The sequence below is a fragment of the Ursus arctos genome, unplaced genomic scaffold, assembly GCF_023065955.2.
Source record: "Ursus arctos isolate Adak ecotype North America unplaced genomic scaffold, UrsArc2.0 scaffold_31, whole genome shotgun sequence".
Lineage (NCBI taxonomy): Eukaryota > Metazoa > Chordata > Mammalia > Carnivora > Ursidae > Ursus > Ursus arctos.
The window spans coordinates 4,622,143-4,646,501 of NW_026622997.1; the positions used below are offsets into that span (position 1 = coordinate 4,622,143).

Genomic DNA, 24,359 nt, shown 5'->3' on the forward strand with positions numbered 1-24,359 from the left:
GAGTCTCCTCTTTGCACAGTCTAGTAAAAGCAGGAGACATGGAGTGTCTTCCTCAGGGCTGTCAGAGACACAAACAAAGCTGGGAGGGGACTCCTGGGGACAGATGAAAGGACACTCAGGTCTCTGGTCTCCCAGGTTGGCTTCCTTCTTCAAAAAGGTGGCACTCTGGCTTCAGGGGCCATTCAGGGCCCATTGTATCCCCTTCTTATCTCCATCGCTATTGAGGATACTGGTCTTCTCCAGAACCAGTTAGGGCTCCGACTTCGTCTGTGGTGGACTCCGTGATTCCCTCCAGGGCCTGTGCCAAGGTTGGGGCCATGGGGGTGGTAGACAGCTGTGTCAAAGACGTTTCTCAGGGACAGGGAATTTCTCTAGAAAAAGAAGGGTGAATCATTTCAGAGTCATATCTCCTTGTCCCAAGCCTTAACATGGACTCCTTCTGGAATCTTCTTCCCCTTCATATTATCTCTTTCACCTAGTACTCCTTCCTCTAGACTTTATTCCTTCTTTTGGCCTTCTTTTCCCACAAGTCAATAGTTTCCTCTGCACGTTGATTGGCTCTTCCAGTTCTAACTTGCTACTTCTCTTTAGTAACACTCTCCTGATCTCTTTCCTTCCTACCCACCCCCTAACTTGATGGCCCTACTATTTATACCCCATTTCCTTACATTCCTGCTACTCCTTCCCCCAGACAGTTTCCTACATATCAGGCACTCACCACACAGAAGAAGAGCCCAGCAAAGAATCCCACAGCCACTACAACCGAGACCAGAGTAATGAGGAAGATTTCCCATGGTTTCAGAGCCCCACTGGGTGTCACTTCATTCACTGGAGTGGTGGCACTCGTTCCAGTTGGAGAATGTGTGCTAGAGCCTCCTGTGGTTGCACTGGATGCAGTGTTGGCGGCTGTGCTGCTCCCACTGGAAGTCACACTAGATCCACTGTTGGAAGGTACACTGGTCCTGCTGGAGATCACACTGGATCCAGGGTGGGTAGCTGTGCTGGTCCCACTGGAGGTTGTGCTGGATCCAATACTAGAGACTATGATGGTCCCACTGGAGGTTGTACTAGAACCAGTATTGGCAGGCATGCTGGTCCCACCCAAAGTTGTACTGGATCTGATGCTGGAGGCTATACTGGTCCCACCTGAGCTTTCACTGGATCCAGTGTTCATAGGTGTGTTACTACCTCTGGAGGTTGGGGTGGATCTAGGATTGGTGGTTGTGCTGGACACACTGGAGGTTACACTGGGTCCAGTATTGGTGACTATACTAATCCTGCCAGAGGTTGTACTAGATCCAGTGCTGGTCTCTCCAGAGGTTGTGCTAGACTCAATATTGGAGGTTGTGCTGGGCCCACTGGAGGTCACACTGGATTCAGTGTTGGAGGCTGTGCTGGTCCCTCCAGGGACTGTACTAGATTCAGTATCAGAGGTTGTGCTGGACCCGTTGGAGGTCACACTGGATTCAGTGTTGGAGGCTGTGCTGGTCTCTCCAGAGACTGTACTAGATTCAGTATCGGAGGTTGTGCTGGACCCGTTGGAGGTCACACTGGATTCACTGTTGGAGGCTGTGCTGGTCCCTCCAGAGACTGTACTAGATTCAGTATCGGAGGTTGTGCTGGACCCGCTGGAGGTCACACTGGATTCAGTGTTGGAGGCTGTGCTGGTCTCTCCAGAGTCTTTACTAGATTCAGTACCGGAGGTTGTGCTGGACCCGCTGGAGGTCACACTGGATTCAGTGTTGGAGGCTGTGCTGGTCCCTCCAGAGACTGTACTAGATTCAGTACCGGAGGTTGTGCTGGACCCACTGGAGGTCACATTGGATTCATTGTTGGAGGCTGTGCTGGTCCCACCAGATGTTCTGCCAGATCCAGTATTGGCAGCTGTGCTGGTCCCTCCAGAGGTTGTGCTGGATCCAGTACTGGAGGCTGTACTGGTTCCACTAGAATTCACACTAGATCCAGTGCTGGAGACTCTATTTGTTCCACCAGAGGTTATGCTGAATCCAGTGTTGACAAGTGTGATGGTTACCCCAGAGATTGTGCTGGATTTAGTGTTGGAGGTTGTCGTCGTGCCTGATGTGTTATGCTCAGTGGATGTCGTGCCTCCTGAGAATCGTAAATGATGACAAACATGTACTGAGCACGAACACTTTCTGTTCAATGCTTATTTAAATTCATCACAGGGATAATTCTATTTGATGCTCACTACAGCCCTACGAACTAGATACTATTATTATCAACAGCTAAGATGAAGAAATTGAGGCTTAGAAATGTTAACATTTGCCCGTACTTATACTGATAGTAAGTAGTAGAGCGGTAATTTGTACTTAGGGTACTGGATCTGCACTTTCAGCTACCGTGCTGAATTGTGCTCTCCACCCAGCCCCAACACCAAGCTTACATAACCCAGTTCCACCGGTAGTAAGTTATTCCATAATCTACTATATAAGATCCGATACAGATAATAAGTATTCTAAAGGAATTGTAGAAGCCCTGTGAAACTAGTATATATTGATTAATTCATTCTTAAAGTAGTATTGCTCCCTTCAGAGAAAATATTTTTCAGTGTTATTCAGAAAACATCTACATCAGAATTGTCTGAGTAGCTTGTTAAAAATAAAAATTCTTAGGTAAACCGGTCTAGATTAAATGAATCGGAGTTTGAGATATGGCCTTTCAACAAGAGGCTAGGTGAGTCTAGATGCATTCAATTTCCAGGGGCTCCTGATCTCTATGGCAGAGGCTGGAGAAGCAAGTCACATGTAGCTTTAAAGTATAAGATCTTCCAGGATTAAGTGCTGTAAGGTTTGAGAATCTTTTCAACCTTCTTGGAGACTGGCAGAGTTAAAGTTATGTCTCTTTTTTGCCCCTCACAACACTGAAGGACAAAGATAGTCAACGTCTGCCAGAAAACCAAAATTAATTTGTGGCTCATTTTACCACTAACTGGAACTTGGGTGCCTATCACTTCATTCCACACATGTGTATTTTTTCCTTGGGCTTAATTGAACTAACATAGGCTTAGAGTTTTAGCTCTATTTTGGGAAGGCCCTCCATATCAGCAATGTGGTACAAATTGGGGTTAAGATCAGAATCTTGAATAAAACTAAAAAGAAACTGAGGTGACCAAAAGTAAACCACAGTCAACTCTTCCTGTTCTTAGTAGTTAAACCCCCAGCCAACCACACAGGTTATTATCATTTTATAGGTGCAGAAACTGAGGCACAGAGAAATTAAACAACTCACCCGAAGTACATAGGTAACAGTGGAGCCATGATCCATACACAGGCAATCTGAGACCAGAGTCTACAGTTTTAACCACTGTGCTCTGACTGCCTCCTGGGTGATACCTAATTAGACTGGAGTGATTAGGGTAAAACGATGATCCCCTCTCTGTGGAAGAGAACCAGGGCTAGCCCTAGCAGTGGTCAACATCTCCCAAAGCACCTTGAAGGTTCTCAGATCACCCACTTTTAAAGGAAATCACTTACCAGTTTCTAAAAGTAGGAGATGCAATAGTAACCAATACTTAAGAAAAGTCTTTCCTTTCTGCATCTTGATCTGCCTTGTTGTTGGAAAGTAAGATGCCTGAATCCCAGCCGTGGCCAAGATCTAAAAGGCAAAGAACAGGATTCTTGAAAAAGGAGAGTTCAAGGTGAAGAGATAAGAGCTGGAGCTTCCAGGAGCTTGGGTGTTCTAAGTACTTGTTTTGGGAAGAACTTTGAGCTTGGGTAGAAGACTGGATGCCTGGGTTCCTTAAGCTTCCTGCATGCAATGTTCTTGCCTCTTCCTTTTTAATGGAAGAGCTGCAGGAACCTTTATAGCTTCATATGTGTTGGGGAGGAGTTGGGAAGTTGACTTGTTCTTCTGCCAGCTGTGAGCAGTTAAAAAAACACTACTGAGCTTGAGAAGGAATAGACTAGGGGTCAAGAGGAAGGTAAGAAAGGAGAATGACATGATCATTCTAGGCAGGGCACTGGACTGGCTGGGTCAGAGCAGGAAATAGAATGGTATGAGGAGATCAAATTTGTCAGAGTGGAAGGGACCCACCCTCTAAAGCAGGGATAGGGCCAGAAACCTGTTCTACCGCAAGACTTTGTTTCCTGGTCAAGAAGTTCTGTGTGACTGCTTTGGTAAGGAAAAAGCCCTAATGAAGTAAGCTTAGTGGGTGGTACCCCACATCTCTGAAGCAAATGGAAATACGAGATTCAAAATAGAGCAATTAGGGGTCTGGGCTTCTGGGTTATAGGCAGAAGACAGATGGAGCATTGCGGGGTATGTAATAGGCACTCAACAATGCACATTGAATAAGCAGGGGAAGAGAGATCCAGGGTTTGACAAAGGCGTCTTTGAGGTCTCTGGGGCATGAGGGCTGAGGGCGTAGGGAGTGTTGAATGTGTAGAACAAGCCATCTGTAGGCTCATAGCAGGTGAAGGGGTGGTATCGGGTCTCCTTCTGATCCTCCACCATAGGAATTCCCCTCTTGTTTGTTTTCAGAGAAATCTGCAGGACCGTTTCTACCCTGGAATCCTTCAGATGTTCCTTCTCATCTGCCTAATGAAGCATCTCTCAGTGGGGTATACCATAGGAAACACATTAGAAGACTTCAAGTCTACTGGGGGAGGGAGATATATAGTCTGAGTCCTCTAGAAACTTCATGTTGGTCTGGACACAGATGTAGTAGCAAAGTACACACAGTCAGCTAAATGAGTATGACTGAACAGACCCAAATGAGAAGAGGGTTTTGGGAGTTCACGGGGAAGGCATCTTGTGGCCAGGGCCTGGGGGGTTGATAGGTGGGAGTTTCAGTGCACAGTCTGTGTGACCAGTCAGCTATCTTCATTACTGTTAATGAGAAGCTTTGTGGAAGAAGCAAAATCTCAGATAATTTATTTGTAGGTGAACAAGTATTCCCGACCTGTTTGAAAGAAGCAGGAGGTGGCTGGAGACATGAAGGAATTTATGAGTGAGTCTGAGAGTCAGGGGGGATGGAGTGTGCTGGAAAAGGCTGATGCAGATCTGCCTAGCGGCTGTGAGACTGAAACAGTTCCTGAGGCTGAAGTGTGAGGAACCATTCAGTGACTGGCTAGGCTTTAGACTCCTAGCAATCCCATTTTATGGCTGAGAGGCCAATAGCACTCTAAGAAATCCTTTTTTTTTTTTTTCTAGAATTATTTGGAGACAGAGGTCATGAATTCAAGCCCAGATTCCACCTTCTAGACATAATTCTAAATTTTTTTTCGCATGTATACGTATCAGAGACTATATGTAATTAGTATCTTTACTGTCCTTCAAAACAACACAAGAACCTTGGAATTTTAATTATTATTACCCAATTCCCAACTCATACCCTAATGTTATCAAGTGTTTTAATTCTGTTTTGGTTTTTAATTTCATGAGAGATTATTGTTATCTGCTTACACACTGTAAGCCGGAACATAGTCATGCAGCCTAAGTAAGCTGAGAGACTGGAGAATATAGTCAGTAGCAGAGCGGGCATGTGCTGGACTAAAACTTGAGAATATGATTGTTAAAGATGGAGAATGGATATTAGTGGAAAATCAGAAAGCTATGACACACATTTCAACCTACTTGCTTTATATTCTGTGTTTAATAATTCCAATACCTCCACTTTTTGTGGATCTGATCCTGCTATTTTGTGTTTTGTTTCTTGCTGGTCACTAATGCTTTATGACCGAGATGGTTTTACTAGAGATTTATGGCTGAGTTTATTTTTCTTGCAGTGTTATCTGTAGAAGTACTTTGAAGCTAAGATACAGGCATGATCTTCCACAGAAAATTTGCATGTTTTAGCCAAGCATATGGATGCGTTGCCATTTGAGGATTCTCATAAATTAAGTGATAGGCTTGAGGTCTTTTGAATAACCCATGATTTGGAACTGCAAACCATGTAAAGTATTGTTTGTGGTTGCAAGTTATTTCTCAAGACATATTTCCCTCTGTCCTCCCTTCCCCTGCAAGTTTAGAGACAGGGAATTTTGCTTGCATTACGTTAGAGGAAGAGTGGGTTTATTTTCAGCTCGCACTCTCCCTGAAGGTTTCAGATTTATGCGAGGGTCTACTGCGAGAGTCCCCACCCACGCTGGTCTGACTAAGGCTGTACTACTTGGAGACTAGGTTCACTGGGTTTGGCAAATGTTGACTTTAGTACCTACCCCTCTTACCTCCTTGGGTTCCTACCTTAACTTAGTCTTTAATTCTAGCATTCCTTACTTTTCCACCAACTCATTGATCCATTTAAGAAGATATTTTAAAAAGTCACCTATAGTCATACATTCCCACTCAAGTACTGCCTAAAGTTGATATCATTGTGTATTTTAAGGATGTATTTAGGGAAGATGGATGCCCTAGTCCTTAAAGCTGATATAATCAATAAAATCCACGTATAATCAAACAACAAAAGCTATTTTAGTTCCACCATTTTACGTTTTTCAGAGTATTTTAAGTCTACACACCTAGAGCATCACAGAGCCAGAAATTTAAGTTCTCACTGGGCTGTTTTGAGAAAAAAAATGATGGTTTATTTAAAAGCATGAGCACGGTGTTGGCACCTAGTAAGCATCAGATTATAAAGAGCAAAGGAAAACAAAAAGAAAAACATAAAAACATATATATGTAGCAGCCAGCGTATTTTAAGATTTCAATTTGTAACACATCCCAGTGGTTTTCTCCTTGTTGTCACATGGCGTTTGGGAGAGACAAAGAAGTAGGAAAGAAGAATCTTTCCAAAGATGAAGGAGACCTGGAAAACAGTAAGTCATTCTAAGATGGTTTCCTGTCTGCCTCGTTTGTATGATTTGAAGCTACAAACCCAGGCAGATATTAACTACACTTCCTGAGGTGATCATTTCCCAACGTATACAGACATTGAATCACTATGTCGAATGCCTGAAATTACTATCATATTATTTGCCAATTTTACCTCAAAAAAGGAAGGAAGGAAGGGTGGAAGGAAGGAAGGAAGGGTGGAAGGGAGGAAGGACGGGCATCAGATCAGTGAAGATCAGGCTGCCAGCTAGCGCTGGCAGAATGCCTGTTGTGTACCTCTCACCCATCAACTCCGTAATCAGGATTCAGGCCCGATATAATTAGAAAATGACTTCCCACTGCTTTTGGAATCTGCCTCTTCAACCAGCCACAAAAACCATTTCCACAGCTGGAGTCAAGACATCAGATCAACTGACATAAGTTTTGCCAAGATAATCCTTGATGGATCCCATCTTTCAATGAAGGAGAGGTCCCTGATGTGAAAATCTTGTTTTCAGCATCTAATATGGTGGATGTTATGTCTTTTGTGTGTACGTGTGTGTGAAAGTCTTAGAAATTAACTCAATAGTATTTTTAACCTTCTATGTTGTTTCTGTCCTCTTAGGCTGCTGATTTAAGCAGACTATGACAGGATTGCCATTTTCCTGTTTAAAGTACTGCTTTCTATTCGTGCTTTTTAAATTTTTGCTTTCATTACAAAATGATTCAATAAATTTGCCGTCCTCTGACTTAAAAAGAAAATAAAACCAAATGAAGAATGCCATGCAATTACAAATTCTCAGGGGAGATTTTTTCACCCCACCTACCCCCACCCCCCCTTCAGTGTCAAGTTTCGAGATAGACATTTTTCTCAGTCTCCCATGTGCTTGATGGGCAATGTAGTTTAATTCTAGTTTAACCGTACACTGAGGCTTTAACGCTTAATGTCTCAGCTTTATTTAGGGTTTCTTATTAGACTCCACTCCTTGTTCAAGTCCTGGGCTTTGTCGCCTGTACCCTAACTACTAAGAAGCTGTGAGAAGATAAGCTTTTGTTAACCAGATCTGGCAGATGCCCTCAATGCAAAGGCTGATTCAGAGCTTCTTGGAGTCTTTGTCAGCCTCTGCCTTCTCTCGGTTATGGATCTAAATATTACCTACTATCTACCCAGCTAATTGATACAGCTACAAAGATTTTTTTGGGCAAATTTTGTTGCTTTTGTTAAGAGGAGTGTTTAATGTACCTTATTCACTATATTGCCAGAAAAGTGGAAGTTTTCAAAAGATTCTTTTGAGATTACAGATTTCACAATCATACACGATAGTGCATTTAGAGTCACTTAGTACAATGCTTAGCACATAGAAAGCACTGAGTAACTAAGGAAAAAAGGGAAAAGAATGTCCACACAGGTAAGCAAGCAAGCAAACAAGCAAGCGAGTGATCTGGCTACCACAAATATTATGAGGTATTTTTTTTAAAAGCTGTAGTAATACTATTCTTTTCCTTACTGGTCACACTGCAACCTGAGGAAACAAAAAAGTAGAAATCCAAAGCCAAAAGCTCATAGGTTATCATTTGCCCATCAGAAGATCGAAGAGGTTCTCAACTATGGTTAAGCTCAGGGAATATTTTTACTTGAGTGTGCTAACATCTAAACCTGATAAAGCTGCAAGTCTCCTCTAGAATCGTTCTTTTTTCTGGCTAGCCTGTTGGTCAAACTCTTTGTGACCTTTTCTCTGATTCTTTTCTTGACTTGATCATGACCAGGGAATTGGCGTGATTGACCAGGTCAATTCCCTGAAAACCTTTTGGAAGTTCATCCTGATCCATTTTATGGTCATGGCCTTCTCCTCCATGACCCCCTTCTTCCCCAATATTTTCTTTTCTAGAATATCTTCCTTTGTTCAGTCTTTGTCCATATTCCCCTTTTCCTCCATGGCTTCCTTGACAGCCTCCTCTTTGATCCATTTCATGGCTCTTGTTATGGGTTCCTCCATGTCCATGACTCCCACCATGATTCATGGCATAACCACTCTTATGGCTGTGGCTCAATTCACAGTCTACCCCATGGCCCACTCCATGTCCAAAGCCATGTGCTCCTCCATGAACCAGTTTATTTTCCAGACTATGGAACAACCCAGAGCTCAGTGCTGAGTCCAGGTCCAGACCCAGGTCAATTCTGTGATCATGGAGGTTATAAAGGCCTCTGTTTATCAGAAGAAAAGAAAAGTCCTTCTAAAAGACAAAAAATATATATTACTGGGATTAAATCCTTTCCATTCCATATCATTAAGCCTTCTTAAATTGTAAAAAATCACAAATTTTCACTTTTTGATACTGTCTGTTCTCTCTGTTTTTATCCTTTTTTTGTAGGTGTGATATTGTTGGTTCTCTTATTATTTATTTATTCACTTCTCTGAGAAAACAGCCTCCCAGTTATTGCCCTTACATATTCCGTATGTGCAAGCTGTGATCTTGCTCTCTACCTTGGTAGATTATATGCCCCTAAACTTTCAAGACAAGGGTAAATCCATATCCTGTACCTAGCGGGTAGAGTCTCCCAGAAATAAGTGTTCTTTTGTTGTGCTAATCAACCAAGAAATTTGCATATGTATGAAGACAGGTACAAAATAAATGAAAGTTTATAAGATAGAAGTCAGAAGAGTATTTACCTTTGGTTGGGCAGGTATTGGGTTGACTGGAAGGGGACACACGGGAAACTACTCAAATGATAAAAATGTTCCATATTTTGAACCGAGTGATGATTATAAGGGTGTGTGCACATTTTAAAATAATCGAATTGTACACTTGAGATTTGTGCGCTTCTTGTAAATCATACTTTGATTTTTAAAAAAAGATAAGGGAAGGACCATAAAGAACTGTAAGTTGAAGAACTGGCTTTAAACCGCAGCTAAGAGCACGGCTCTTCAGTCAGGCTGACTTGGACTGGAGCCTTGTCTTGGGATCTTCAGCAAGTTACTCTAGTCTCTAACTCCAGTGTCCTAGTCTATGAAATGGGGTAGTAAGAGTATGTGCCCCCAAGGTAGTTATGCAGATTAAGAGAAGGACAAGGCTCTCTGGCACTCTTGGCTCTGGACCTTGCACCTAGTAAACAGCTAATAAACTGCTAGTTGTTGTTATTACATCTTTATCTTAAACATTTAGAGAATTGCTCATGGCTGGAAAGTTGCATTTTGTTCTCGCCATGGAGAAGGATCAAGATTCTGAAGTAAGAAACTCAAGTAAGTTGATTGGAAATTACGCCAACCATTTGTGGCTAGTGTGTAAATTTCTCATTTATTTTTTGTGGGTCATCCTACAAATGTTGAAGACCGCTTACAGGAATACATACAGCCAAAACAGGAAATAAAAAACATATTTTTTGAAGACAGAACAAGAAAAATACGTTAGAACAGAAATTAAGACCAGGATGGAGAATGGAAAGCGGAGATGCAGTCTGCTGCCACCTGTGGCTGTCACCCACCACAGAGTATTTAGTGAAATATTTTGAAATGTCCAGCCTATTCGAACTGTGCTAAGAGGTACCTAGAAAAGTGACTCTCTTTTCTTTTTTTTCTTTTTTTTTTCTTTCTTTTTTTTTTTTTAAGATTTTATTTATTTATGTGACAGAGAGACAGCCAGCGAGAGAGGGAACACAGCAGGGGGAGTGGGAGAGGAAGAAGCAGGCTCATAGCAGAGGAGCCCGATGTGGGACTCGATCCCGGTACGCCGGGATCACGCCCTGAGCCGAAGGCAGACGCTTTAACGACTGCGCTACCCAGGCGCCCCAAAAGTGACTCTCTTTTCACTTGGGTAAAAGTACAAAAGGAGGGAGAAGATCCCACCTTCACCCACTCGCCCTCCAAAGCAACATCTATAACGAAGATGAAAAACATGGAAGTTCAAACGTTCATCATTTTACAGAGATCCGTTTTCTGGTGCTATTATTTTCAGCTACTTTATAAAAGACAAGCTTGCCCCTATCATCTCGACCGTCTTCTATTCACACCACATAGAGTCATACATTACCTCTCTTGTGGACCCCACTTCACCGTTCTTCTCCTCTTCTTACTTCTCGTTCCATTTGTTGATGAGGGAACAGAAGGCAAGCTGAGGACAACGCAGAAGCTGACACCCCGCACTCCCCGCCTGGGGTGTAGGTGACATTCCTCAGGCACTCCTGGCTGCCCTAAAGGACAAAGAAATAGTTAACCTATAGACACCACAATCCTGCAAGACTTGAGTCTCCCTCGGTTCACAAATGTCTTAGCAGTCTACAAGAACAAAGCATTTCTATCACTAACCTAGCTTCCAGAAGGAAATGTAGATACAATTAAACGTCCTTATAATCTGCAGCCTCCAGGAAGTTCCCAACTATCTTCATGCTAATGCCTTACTAGAGGGAAAAACAACCTTAACTTGACAATGGCAAGGCCTCGGGTGTCCTGTGAGTCTTCTTTAACATATGAAAGTACTTTCTCAACTTCCCTGTTTCCTCACCTCCCCCAACCCCATGGTATATAATCAGCCACCCCTCACAACCCGGGTGCACAGCTCTTTCTGCCCACAGGTCCTGTCCCCGTGCTTTACTAAACCACCATTTTGCACCAAAGACGTCTCAAGAATTCTTTCTTGGTCGTCGGCTCCGGACTCCACCCCACTGAACCTCACCTATCATTTGTCATTTATCTTTTCTGTCTTTCTCTCATGGTCTTTATATCATGCTATGTGAGAAAGTAAAAACCAGACTGAGAAAGTAACAGTCTGCCCTGCCATGCTTCAGGCTGGGGTGACAACATGGGTAAAGCCGGCTGCAAGGTTCACAGGAAAATATTTTCCCCAGAGACACGCTGCAGTTGTAAACCTTCATAACAGCCCCCTTCTTTCAGTGTCGTACTCACTCAGTGATTTTGTCAATGAAAAATGTGGTTCTCTGAACGCAGACTATCACAAGTTTCCTGTTTGAAATTATATTCGTAAGAAGCAAATATCCTATTCTTGTCTGGAGAATCTAAGTTACTTTAACACATAGAAGCAGCTTCAATTTCCAACTCAGGGGCGGATAAGAGTTTCTGAATACAGTAGACCCTTGAACAACACGGGTTCAAACTCTGCTGGTCCACTTACACACTGAATTTTTTCGACAAATACAGTATGATACTGTAAATGTATTTTCTCTTCCTCAGCATTTTCTTTTTTTTAAGACTTTTTAAAAATTTTGTTTATTTGAGAGAAAGCATGAGTGAAAGACGGGCAGAGCACAAGCGGGAGCGGGGGGTGGGGGGGTGGGGGGGTGGGGAACAGGATCCCTGCTGAGCAGGGAGCCCAAAGCAGAGCTCAATCCCAGGACCCTGGGATCATGACCTGAACCAAAGGCAGACACTTAACCGACTGAGCCACTCAGGCGCCCCTAGAATTTTCTTTCTTTTTTTTTTTTTAAAGATTTTATTTATTTATTCGAAAGAAATAGAGACAGCCAGCGAGAGAGGGAACACAAGCAGGGGGAGTGGGAGAGGAAGAAGCAGGCTCATAGCAGAAGAGCCTGATGTGGGGCTCGATCCCAGATCGCCAGGATCACGCCCTGAGCCGAAGGCAGACACTTAACCGCTTTGCCACTCAGGCGCCCCCCCCCCTAGAATTTTCTTGATCACATTTTCTTTTCTCTAGCTTACTTTATTGTAAGAATATGGTATAATACATGTAACATACAAAATATGTGTTAATAAATTGTTTATGTTATTGGTAAGGCTTCCAGTCAATAGTAGGCTAAGAGTAGTTAAGTTTTTGGGGAGACACAATTACACAGATTTTTGACTATGAGGGATGTCAGTACTCCTAACCCCTACGTTGTTCAAGGGTCAACTATACAGCATTCCCCATCTATTGTGACTTTGTTGTCTCCAAGGAAACTGAGTCCACTTCCCATTCTGGAGCTGGTGCTGACCCTTGTACTCCTGCTTTGTTGTGAGCTTACTAACACTCTGCGGCATTTAACCAAAGCTCTACACTCCCCCAACGCTATGATGACTCTTCTCCTTAGTTCGGTACAAAGCTCCGTAGTCCCTCTGGTGTACCGTCTCTCTTGTTGTAATGAGCCCATAAAGCTGGTTTTTGAGGCTTGCCATGTGCTCCTGATGCTCTCATGTTGCCTGGGCGCGGATGGTGGGACTCTCCGCACGCTGCTCTCTTATCCGGAGCAGCCTAGCTGTCCTGTTCTCATTATTCTCTTCCCACTCATGATTCATCACGTAAGTAGTTCCTCCACCTCTACTCACTATAACTCACCAGCCAAAAACTCAGTCCCACTAACACCAACACCCACCACGACTGCAGACAGAGACGTGAGGACGACGCCCCAGGGCTGCAAAGCGCCACTTGGCTTAGTCATTTGTTGGCCTTCGGCTCACGGTAACCGCATCCGCCTGGGTGAGGGGGTCTGCTTTGTGTGAGGTGGTGCTGCGTCCAGGAGTGGCGCCTGGCTCCAGGGTGGACTTCATTCTGGTGCTCCTGGTATTTGGAAGAGAGCCGCTAGATGGTGCTCCAGCCGTGGGTGTGCCGAGGTCAGGGGCATTCTGGGCCATCTCAGGGACAATATTCCTGGTAGCAGGGGATATGAAGTCCATTGCAGGGGCCATGGTGACAGAGATGGGGGTAGTTGGTCTGGTTCCAGTGGTCCTCGTGCCTAGGAAACAGATCCCATGATGTGATGCATGTACAGTGACAATAATTGAAGAGGAGGCAGCTGTACATAGAGCAGAGGGATTGAAATAACACACGAATGGTGGTGGTGGTGGTTTGAGAAGAGCTGTTGTGGTAGGAGGAGGGATGGTGGAAAGTGATTCACCTGAAACCATGAGGGCCTCAGAGTAGAGGTGAGTGTCTCAGAGAAGAGGAGGTAGGCTATGCCCACTGGTGGTGCTGGGGATGGTGGAAGCTAAGACTGAGGAAATGTGACAGGGGTTGATGCAGGAGAAGATTATTCAATTTTAGAAGTGATCACCCAAATAGGGGGGTGGGCTGGGATAAAAGAGATAGGCTCTAATATTCTTGTGATGTACTCATGAGCATAAGGACATTGCTAGAGGAAGGGATGATGGAATCAGATTTTCTCAGGGATGAGACAGTGGCCATGGCTGGGAGCACAGGTGACATAGTCTAACACGATCATGGTGGTCAACAAAGGTGAGGTGAGTGCATTCGGAACATATGTGGAAGCACTGGACCACGGATAGGAGGCCGGGCCTAGGGAAGGAGAGGTTGGACTCTGTACAAGGCGGGAGGACCTAATACATAGAGCAGGTGGCATCAGCAGCAACGGCTGTGCTTAGACCGGAAGCAGTTACACTGGTACAAGAGCCCTGGGTAGCTCAGGACAAAGTGGGCAGAATCGCATCCGGCGGGAGTGCTGATGGCAAGTGCAGAGGTGGTTTTATTCAGAGCAAGTGCCACAGATGAAAAAAATCATTTTGGTCTTAACCAAACTTGGAGCAAGCGTTGGTAAAGGGTCATCGGATGTAAATTTTTAAGCTATTTGGGTCACCAAGTCTCTGTCACAAGTATGCAAAGTAGCTGGAAAGCAGCTCTCGACATAAAGGAGTACGTGTGGCTGTGTTCCAATAACACGTCATTTGGGAAAACAGGTAACAGGCCAGCTTTGGCCCATGAAGTGTAGTTTGCAGTCCCTGGACCAGGGCTCCATATATTGAAGATGGGATGGCACTGTCACAGGTGGTGGGTGGAACAGAGCTGACTGTGCTTGGCACAGAAATGACAGCATCTGACAAATTGGGATGTTTGTCAGAGTTGAGGTGAGTTCCTTCTAGGCAGAAGTGATGGAATATAATTGTGTGTGTGTGTGTGTGTGTGTGTGTGTGTGTGTGTGTGTGTGTGTTGGGGGAGATACTTGCAAAGAAGTGCTTCTGATTGGGCTGGAAATGATGGACACTGAACAAAAGAAGGTGAGATCAGAGTAGAAATAAATATTATTCAAGAGGAGAGAACAGAAGTATATCTAACAGGAGTAATGGCTTGAGTAGAGTCTAGAGCAGAAATGACAGAAACAGGCAAAAAGGTGACGGCTGGTTGACATTGGAGGTAAATGTGTGTGCTTAGAGAGGACATGGTGGTCAGTACCTGATACAACTGCATTGGTGTTGGACTGAGTAGAAAAGTCAATGGCCTTGATGGGCACCAAGGTGATGGAAGAGACCGTGAAAGGTCCAGAGACCCTGGTGGAGATTGTGGGGACCCCAGCAGCAGAGGTTGAGGCCCAGGGGAGTGATGAGGTCAAAACGAAAGACATGGTGACCTCTGAGGCTGTGGTGGGTCCAGAATGTGAGGTGGAAGCTTTGGTGTCCCCGTAATCTGCGGAAGAAAATATGGTGGGCCCAATTTCTGAGAAGGAAATTGTGGTGCTCTTAGAAGCTGTGGTTGAGACAGTCAGAGTCTCTGCAGATGTTGGAATTATTGTGGAGGTCACAGATTCTCCAAGTGTCACAAAGACTTTAGTAGATTCTGTCATTGCCTCAGAGGCTATGGTTGAAGCGACAGTGCTGTCAGAGAGATAAGTCAAGGCCTTAGTGGTCTCAGCAGTCGTGGTAGATGCCATGGTGGTCTCAGAGGGGGTGGTGGTGGCCATGGTAGTCTCAAAAACTGTGTTCTTAGAGCCTGTGGTGAGCCCATATGAAATTGTGGAGGCCATGGTGGTCTCAGAAACCTTGGTAGACATCCCAGAGGCCTCAAAGTCTGGGATAGAGGCTGTCGTTGACACAGATGCTGTAATGCTGGACCTGAGGTCCTCAGAAGTTATTTCAGAGACTAGGATAGTTGAAGAACTTATGGTGATTTCAGAGGTTATGCTGAAGGCTATGGTTGGAATGGACATTGGGGTGGAGGATGTGATTATCTCAGAAGCTGTGCTGGGAGCACTGGTGGTCTCAGAGGCTGCCGTGATGAATATGGTGGGTACAGATGTTACGGGAGAACCCAGAGTGATCTCGGAAGCCTCAATGGAGACAACAGTGGTCCCAGCAGTGATGGTGGAGACCATGGTGGTCTCAGAGACCATGGTATTCTTAGAGCCTGTGGTGGAAGCTATAAGGAGCAGAGATATTATTGTGGAAGCTGTGGTGGTCTCAGAGACTATGCTGAAGGCCACAGTGGACTCAAAGGCTGCAGTAGAGACTGTCATGGGTAGAGATGCTATGGTGGAGGATCTGTGGTATTAGACGTGGTGGGAGAGACCATGGTGGTGTCAGAATCTTTGGTGGTCTCAGAAGCTGTGGTGGCTTCAGAGGCTATGGGGAAGAATGCGGTGGGACAGATGCTATGGTGGTTTTAGCAGATATTTCAGCAGTTGTGGAAGGTGCAGACTCTACAGCTGTGACAGAGGCTTTAGTGGAAATCCTCGTCATCTCTGAGGCTGTGGTAGCAGCCAGAGTGCTCTCCGAAGCTTCAGTGGAAACCAAAGTGTCCTCAAAATTGGTGGTGTAGGCCATGGTGGTATTAGAGATTCTGCCATGATACTTGAAGCTGCAGTGAAATCTATGGTGGCCCTAGGGTCTGTGGTGATTTCAGAGGTCACAGTGAAGACTATGGTGGGTACAAATGTCATCATGGAGGAGGCAGTGCTCTCAGAGACTGATGAGCACAGATGTTGTGGTGGTCTCAGCAGTTATTGGGGGAGACTGAGGAGGACGCAGACTTAGCAATTGTCACAAGGCCTTTTGCGGAAACCGTAGTGGTATCAGAGGCTGTGTTAGAGATCATGTGGGTCCAGATGCTGTGGTGGAGGGCGTGGTGGCCTCAGAGGCTGTGGTGATGATTGTGGCGGTCTCGGAAGCGGTGATGGAGACCAAGATGGTCTGAGAGATTGAGTTACTCTGAGTCCGTTGTGGAGACACACTCTGCGGTGGCCCCTGAGGCTGTGGCTGTCTTGGGAGAAGCTGTGATCAAGGACATGAAGGGCTCAAAGGCTGCGGTGGGCCCAGCAGCTGTAGTCCTCCCTAAAGTACATTAATTTTTATTCAGGAATAACACTCACTTTTGCATTCCTTTTAAAGATCTTTTTTAAAGTAATCTCTATGCCCAATGTGGGGCTCAAACTCACAACCCTGAGATCAAGAGTCACATTCTTGGGGCGCCTGGCTGGCTCAGTTGGTTAAGCATCTTACTTCAGCTTAGGTCATGATCTCAGGGTCCTGGGATTGTGTGGGCTCCAAGCTCAGCAGGGAGTCTGCTTCTTTCTCTCCCTCTGCCCCTCCCCCTGCTTGTGTTCTCTCTCTCTCATATAAATAAATAAAATATTAAAAAAAAAAGAGCTACATGCTCCTCTGACCACTGTACTGAGCAAGCCAGCCAGGCACCCCCACTTGTGCATTTTTATATTTAATTAGGAGCCTTGCACATATCTGTCATTCTTGTTTCTGTTGAGTCAGCAGAACTATGGTACCCAGACTAGTTAGCCCTGCCTGTGGAAGTACGTACCTTATAGAGGTCAGCTATGGTAGTTTCGCCTCTTCCTTTTTTTTTTTTTCTTTTTGTGCAGATGCCATGGGCATGATTGCTGACTCAGCTGTGCTATTGAATGAATGAATCATTTGATCAATCACCTCTGTGTTTTCTTTCCTCAAGAATTTTACTAATCAGGGTCCTCAGTGTTTTGGTTTTTGTGGGGTTTTTTTGTCACTCCGTTTGCCTGGTTGAATCTTTTTATTTAACACATGCTAAGGAGGCAACACAAATAGAAACCGTGTATCATCTCTCTAATACTAAGGATTGTTGGAGATCAGATGAAGGAGAAAATGTGTGAAAACACAGAGGACATGTGGACAGATCTCCGTAGCAGCATTCCCTTAGCTAGGTGGAAATAAGGAGGAGGTCACACCAAAATGGGAGGGCACTGGAGCAGAGACTCTCAAGTGCAATCCCCCTTCACTCTTTGGGACTTGCAGTGTACTGTCCCTGCCTGAGGAGAGCCCATGCGTTGTTATGCATGAAATGAAGGCAGTCGGGCTGTAAATTTTGGATGAGGCCAGATGTTGCAGGCTCTCTTTAGGCAGTCAAGGTCAGAACTGATGTGTTAGGCAGTTCATAAAAGTTCTCTCAGTAAAGAGACACAAGGAAATGATAGGGGAAGATCCTTGGGATGATGTCTTTCTTTCCTTTAATTTTTGGTGTAAAGTGCTAGAACAACTGGCAGCAGTGGGAATGGATTAGAGAAGAATCTAGGAGATTGATCTAAGTTTCTCTCTGACAGGCATTCTCTGTGTCCAGTACTTCTCATTCACTCATTCAGAAATATTCCTTAGGAAGCTTCTGTAAGGCATGTGGTATCCCAGGCATGGGGCAGTGTGGTAAAATATAGGTATGAAGCTTATATTCAAGTAAGGGAGAAAGACAATGAATAAGTATATAGATAACATTGGAAACAAACAAAAAAATCTATGAATCACTAACTAGGGCTCTTTCAGGGCCCAGAAAGAAGAGGCTCTCTTGCCTTTCACATGAGGGACAGACTGTGGAATGGTGGCTCAGAAGAGAAATGAACATCTTATCAAAGCAGAGATATACCTGAAAACTGCTTGTTTTAAATGGAAGCCACATTATGACAGTGCCACTTCTGAATATGGAAAAACAAAGCTTTTGAGCAACAGGCATAATATTGAAGGACATGTAGAAACTACCATGTGATGGGGGAGCCTGGGTGGCTCAGTCTGTTAAGCATCCGACTCCTGTGTTCAGCTCAGGTCATGATCTCATGGGTTGTGAGATCAAGCCCCGTGTCAGGCTCAGTGCTCCGTAGAGAGTCTGCTCAAAGACTCTCTCCTCTGCCCCTCCCCCTACTCAAGAGAATAGCACTCCCAACACAGCAGCTCTGGAAGCATTGGAACATGTTTTAGTCTGCAGGTGCAAATACTGGGAGAAGAAGCTAAAAGTTGGGAGTTGCTGCCTCTGGACTGCAAGGATCAGATGCGAGAGGTGCATCAGAGAGGACTGTTTTTTTGTAATGGGCCTGTAGGACTATTGGACTTTTAAAACTATTTACATGGGTTACTCTGATAAAATCTGCAAAGGAAGTATGTACGCAGTGAGTAGAAGATGAGAAAATGGAGGTAGTGTTTATAGGGAATTATTTCAAGAAACTTTACAATGACAGAGGGCAGAGCTGGGAAAGATATGGGCTTGTTAAGATGGATGCTGGAAGAGCAGAGCTTTTCAAAGTGTGGCTCCTGGACCACAGGTTGGGAGTTTGTTAAAATGGTGGGAGCTTGTTCAAATGCACTTATATGTGGAACATAAGGGAATAGCAGGGAGGCCATTAGGAGAAGGAAGGGAAAAATGAAGGGGGGGGGGGAGTCAGATGGGGAGATGAGCCATGAGAGACTATGGACTCCGGGAAACAATCTGAGGGTTTATAGGGGAGGGTGAGGGGATGTGTTAGCCCAGTGGTGGGTATTAAGGAGGACACGTATTGCATGGAGCACTGGGTGTTACATGCCAACAATGAATCATGGAACACTCTATCAAAAACTGATGATGTACTACTGTATGGCGACTAACATAACATAATACAAAAAAAAACCACAAAAAAACAAAAACCCCACAAAAAAATAAAAAATAAAAAAATAAGGGGCGCCTGGGTGGCACAGTGGTTGAGCGTCTGCCTTCGGCTCAGGGCGTGATCCCGGCGTTATGGGATCGAGCCCCACATCAGGCTCTTCCGCTGTGAGCCTGCTTCTTCCTCTCCCACTCCCCCTGCTTGTGTTCCCTCTCTTTAAAAATAATAAATAAATAAATAAATAAATAAATAAATAAATAAATAAATAAAATGCAGATCCCAGCCCCTACCCCAAACTTACTGACTCAGGAACCCCAAAGGACAGGGGCCAAAATCTGCACTTTAGAAATAATCTCATGCATATGCAATGAAATATTATTCAGGCATAAAAAAGAAGGAAATCCTGCCATTTGTGACAACATGGATGGACCTTGAAGGCATTATGCTCGGTGAAGTAAGTCAAACAGAGAAAGACAACTACTGTGCGATCTCGCTTATATGCGGAAGCTATAACAAACAGCTCTAGATACAGAGGACAGACTGGTGGGAACCAGAGGCAGCGGGTGGGGGTGGGCAAAATGAGTAAAAGGGATCAGAAGGTACAACTTCCAGTTATAAGATAAGTAAGTCCTGGGGATGTAATGGACAGCATGGTGACTATAGTTAATAATACTGTGTCATATATTTCAAAGTTGCAAAGACTGTAGGTCTTAAAAGTTCTCAACACACACAAATATTGTAAGTATACGTGGTGATGGATATTAACTAGACTTATTGTGGTGATCATGTCTCAATAGATACAAATATCCAATAATTTTTTTGTACACCTGAAACTAATATAATGTTACATGTCAATTGTACCTCCGTAAAAAATAAATAATTTTTAATAAATAAATAAGTAGAAAAATAGAATCTCTTCCAGGTGATTCTTGTGCACACTGTTCTAGAGTTTGTTTGGATGCTGATGGGAAGGACCCTGGAGAAGGAGAAATAGAGAGTGTGTGGGTGGAGGGGGGGAACCCTACTGAAACGCAGGAAGTATGTGATGGGAACCAGAGCCCAGGTTAGAGAGACACTCCTCCAATGTAAAGGGGGTGAGGGAGGGAGAGAGTGGATGGAGATGAGTGGATGGAGATGAGGGCAACTGTAGAGACCTGAGGGGAAGCTGAAGCGGTGCCTGCTAGCATTTTTGCACACTTACAACTCTTCCGTATTTATGTGTCATTCCTTGTGTGATATCTGCCTTTCCCGGTGGCCTGTGAGACCCTTAAAGGCAGGATGTGTTGCTGCTTTGTTGATGTATCTTCAGATCTAGTCTGGAGGAAATGCTCCAAAAATTTTGCTGGACAAATACATGTGTGTGTCATGTTCGATATGACGTGATATCCGAGTGAAGATGTTATGGGAAAAATAAGCCTGGAAATACAGGACTGAATTTCACAGCAAAGACGAGCTAGAGATGAGTCTGGAAGTCATCAGCAGTAATAATGGTTCAAGCTGAAGGGGTTCACAGACAGAGAGGGAGGAGGAAGAGAACAGAATATGCAAGACAACAGTCTCCAGGAGAGTCTTTGGGAGGGGCTAGAGGGAGGGCACAAGAAACAAGTATCATCACGGAACACGACATCAAAAACTAATGATGTACTGTGTGGTGACTAACATAACATAATACAAAATTAAAAAAAAAAGAAACAAGTATCAAAGGAATAAGAAAAAATACCACCTTTTGTTCATTCAACCCAGGCCTGTTTCTTTTTTTTGCAATTTTAATTTTTTTGTTTAAATTCAGTTAATTAACATATAATGTATTATTAGTTTATTAGTTTCCAAGGTAGAAGAGGTAGAGGTCAGTGACTCATCAGTCTTATATCACACCCAGTGCTCATTACATCACATGCCCTCCTTAATGTCCATCACCCAGTTACCCCATCCTCCCACCCAACTCCCCTCCAGCAACCCTCAGGTTGTTTCTTATGATTAAAAGTCTCTTTGGGGCGCCTGGGTGGCACAGCGGTTAAGCGTCTGCCTTCGGCTCAGGGCGTGATCCCGGCGATCCGGGATCGAGCCCCACATCAGGCTCCTCCGCTATGAGCCTGCTTCTTCCTCTCCCACTCCCCCTGCTTGTGTTCCCTCTCTCGCTGGCTGTCTCTCTCTCTGTTGAATAAATAAATAAAATCTTTAAAAAAAAAAAAGTCTCTTTGGTTTGTCTCCCTCTCTTTGTCTTTTTTATTTTTCCCTCTCTTCCCCTATGATCCTCTATCTTGTTTCTTAAATTCCACATATGAATGAGATCATATTTCACGGATTGACTTTCTCTGATTGACTTATTTCGCTTAGCACAATACCCTCTAGTTCTATCCACGTCACTGCAAATGGCAAGATTTCATTTTTGATGGCTGAGTCATATTCCATTGTGTATATCTACCACCTCTTTATCCATTCATCTGGGCTCTTTCCGTAGTTTGGCTATTGTGGACATTGCTGCTACAAATATTGGTGTTCAGGTGCCCCTTTGGATCACTACATTTGTATCTTTGGGGTAAATACCCAGTAGTGCGATTGCTGGGTGGTAGGGTAGCTCTATTTTCAAGTTTTTGAGGAAACTCCATCCTGTTTTCCAGAGTGGCTACATCAGTTTGCGTTCCCACCAACAGTGTAAGAGGGTTCCCCATTCTCCACATCCTCACCAACATCTGTCATTTCCTGACTTACCGATTTTAGCCATTTTGTCTGGTGTGAGGTGATATCTCATTGTGGTTTTGATTTGTATTTCCCTGATGCTGAGCGATGTTGAGCATTTTTTCATGTGTCTGTTGGCCATCCGTATGTCTTCTTTGGAGAAATGTCTGTTCATGTCTTCTGCCTATTTCTTGACTGGATTATTTGTTCTTTGGGTGTTGAGTTTGAGGAGTTCTTTATAGATCTTGGGTACTAGCCCTTTATCTGATAGGTCATTTGCAAATATCTTCTCTCATTCTGTCGGTTGTCTTTTGGTTTTGTCAACTGTTTGCTTTGCTGTGCAGAAGCTTTTATCTCGATGAAGTCCCAATAGTCCTTTCTGCTTTTGTTTCCCTTGCCTTTGGCGACGTGTCTAGCAAGGAGTTGCTGTGGCCGAGGTCACAGAGGTTGCTGCCTGTGTTCTCTAGGATTTTGATGGATTCCTGTCTCACATTGAAGATCTTTCATCCATTTTGAGTCTATTTTTGTGTATGGTGTAAGGAAATGGTCCAGAAACAGACACATAGATCAATGGAACAGAATAGAGAACCCAGAAATGGACCCTCACTCTATGGTCAACTAATCTTCAACAAAGAAGAAAGAATGTACAATGGAAAAAAGACAGTCTCTTCAACAAATGGTGCTGGGAAAATTGGACAGCCACATGCAGAAGAATGAAACTGGGCCATTTCCTTACACTATACACGAAAATAAACCCAGGCCTGTTTCTATGAACTCCACACCTACCCTGCCTACTCCCTTTTTAGGCATTCCATCCTACAGTGAAAATCAAGAGCATTTATAAGTTATTTGGCATTGATTTTAATAATTAAAAAGAGAAACTTGAAATTCTGGAGGAGTCTAGAAGAGAAGTCAGGTGAAATGGCTAGGAACATGAGAGCCCAGACTTTACTTCTCCTCTGGCTAATTTCATCCACAATTCCCACTGCCCTGGGATCTCTGTGGTCCCTCCACGTGTGTCTCTATTCAGGAATTCTGAGAGCCGACCAAGAATTTACATTTAGGCAGCATTTCTGGAAGGGATATTTTCGTTTCCCTTGGCTTTACTTAGACGTGGAGGCTAACTCTAATAAGGGATTAAGGATGACACAGAAACTAGGATTTTCAAGTTAGATAACAAAACATTTATCAAGCAGCTATACGATCCAGGCTTCCAAGGGAAAATGAAAATAAAGCTGCTATCTGTGTTCCTGCTTCTAGCTGAAGTTCGGAGGGAGACGAAAAGGGTGGATTTGCTGCAAGGTGAAGAATGTGAGGGCCACCGTCATGGTCAGTGGGGGCTAGGGTCAGTGCTGACTCTCACAGAAACGGGCAAAAAGAAGTTTATCGTCTTTGCTTCCAGAAAAAGAATGAGAATATGCAAGGAGTGTTTGGGACAGAGACCCTTGTCTCCTCTTGACTTTTTATGGCCTCCATGTCCTCTGTGATTGATAGGAAATTCATTTACCAAGTCCCAGGATTCCAAAGAGAAGCCACAGCAGGACGCAGGAGGCAGGCGATAATTTTCTTCTCCTCCTCTTGAAACAATCCACATTGGAAGTTGTTACCTAGAATGCCTGGGTTCTATAGCAGAGGCGGACTGCCGGGGACGAGTTGATGCCTGGAGTCTCACTGGGACATGAAGTTTCAAAAGCTTGCTAGGGCCAGGGTTGTGGGACGAGTAAGATCAGCTGGGGTACGTTCCATGGTAGTAGGAGCCAGGGACTGAAACAGCTAGACTCTGGGTTCCAACGCTTACTCCACAATATGCCCGGAGCCCTTTCCTGTCTCACTTGGCCATTGCTGTGGGCAGGGCGTGTGGGGGAGCCATGATTTCCGGGCCCTCCCTCTCCAGGGAGGGGCATCTGTGGCACAGGAAGGGAGAGAGAACAAGGGGATCAAACCTGTCACAGGAAAGTAGACCCACCCTTGGGGACAAAAGTCAGCAAAAACCTGTTTTCTCTGGGGATGTCTCATTTCTGGAGCAGAGGCCTTTGTAGGAGGCAGAAAGGAAAAAAATGGGGGTGACTGGGTCCCAAATCGTTGAATCTTCTTACCATACCAGCACTCATTGTGCAGGACCGGGTGCGCTGGTACAGTCAGCTGCGAGGGGCCTGGGTATTGGGAGGGAGGGCGGAACACTGTGACCATGCGGCCAGTGAATGAGTCTCAGAAGGTGACAGAGGCTGTCAGGACAGACCCAGCCCTGTGGGGCCGGAAGAACAAAACTCTGGGAAGTCCAAGGGGCTGTACAGGAGACCTGGACTCCGCAAGAAGGAGCTGGACGCTTTCTTGCACAAACCTCAATTAT

The 24,359-nt window shown here is 44.5% G+C and overlaps 1 protein-coding gene across 1 annotated transcript in view; it reads right to left on the reverse strand.

Annotated features, from left to right (window-relative positions):
* Positions 1 to 24,120, reverse strand: part of MUC21 (mucin 21, cell surface associated) — a 63,227-nt gene extending 39,107 nt beyond the window's left edge. The window contains 6 exon segments of the mRNA XM_048225755.1: positions 190 to 371; positions 719 to 2,109; positions 14,905 to 15,986; positions 16,475 to 16,538; positions 16,541 to 16,715; positions 24,106 to 24,120. Coding sequence (XP_048081712.1) covers positions 190 to 371; positions 719 to 2,109; positions 14,905 to 15,986; positions 16,475 to 16,538; positions 16,541 to 16,715; positions 24,106 to 24,120 — 2,909 coding nt within the window.
* Between the last annotated feature and the right edge of the window lie 239 nt (positions 24,121 to 24,359).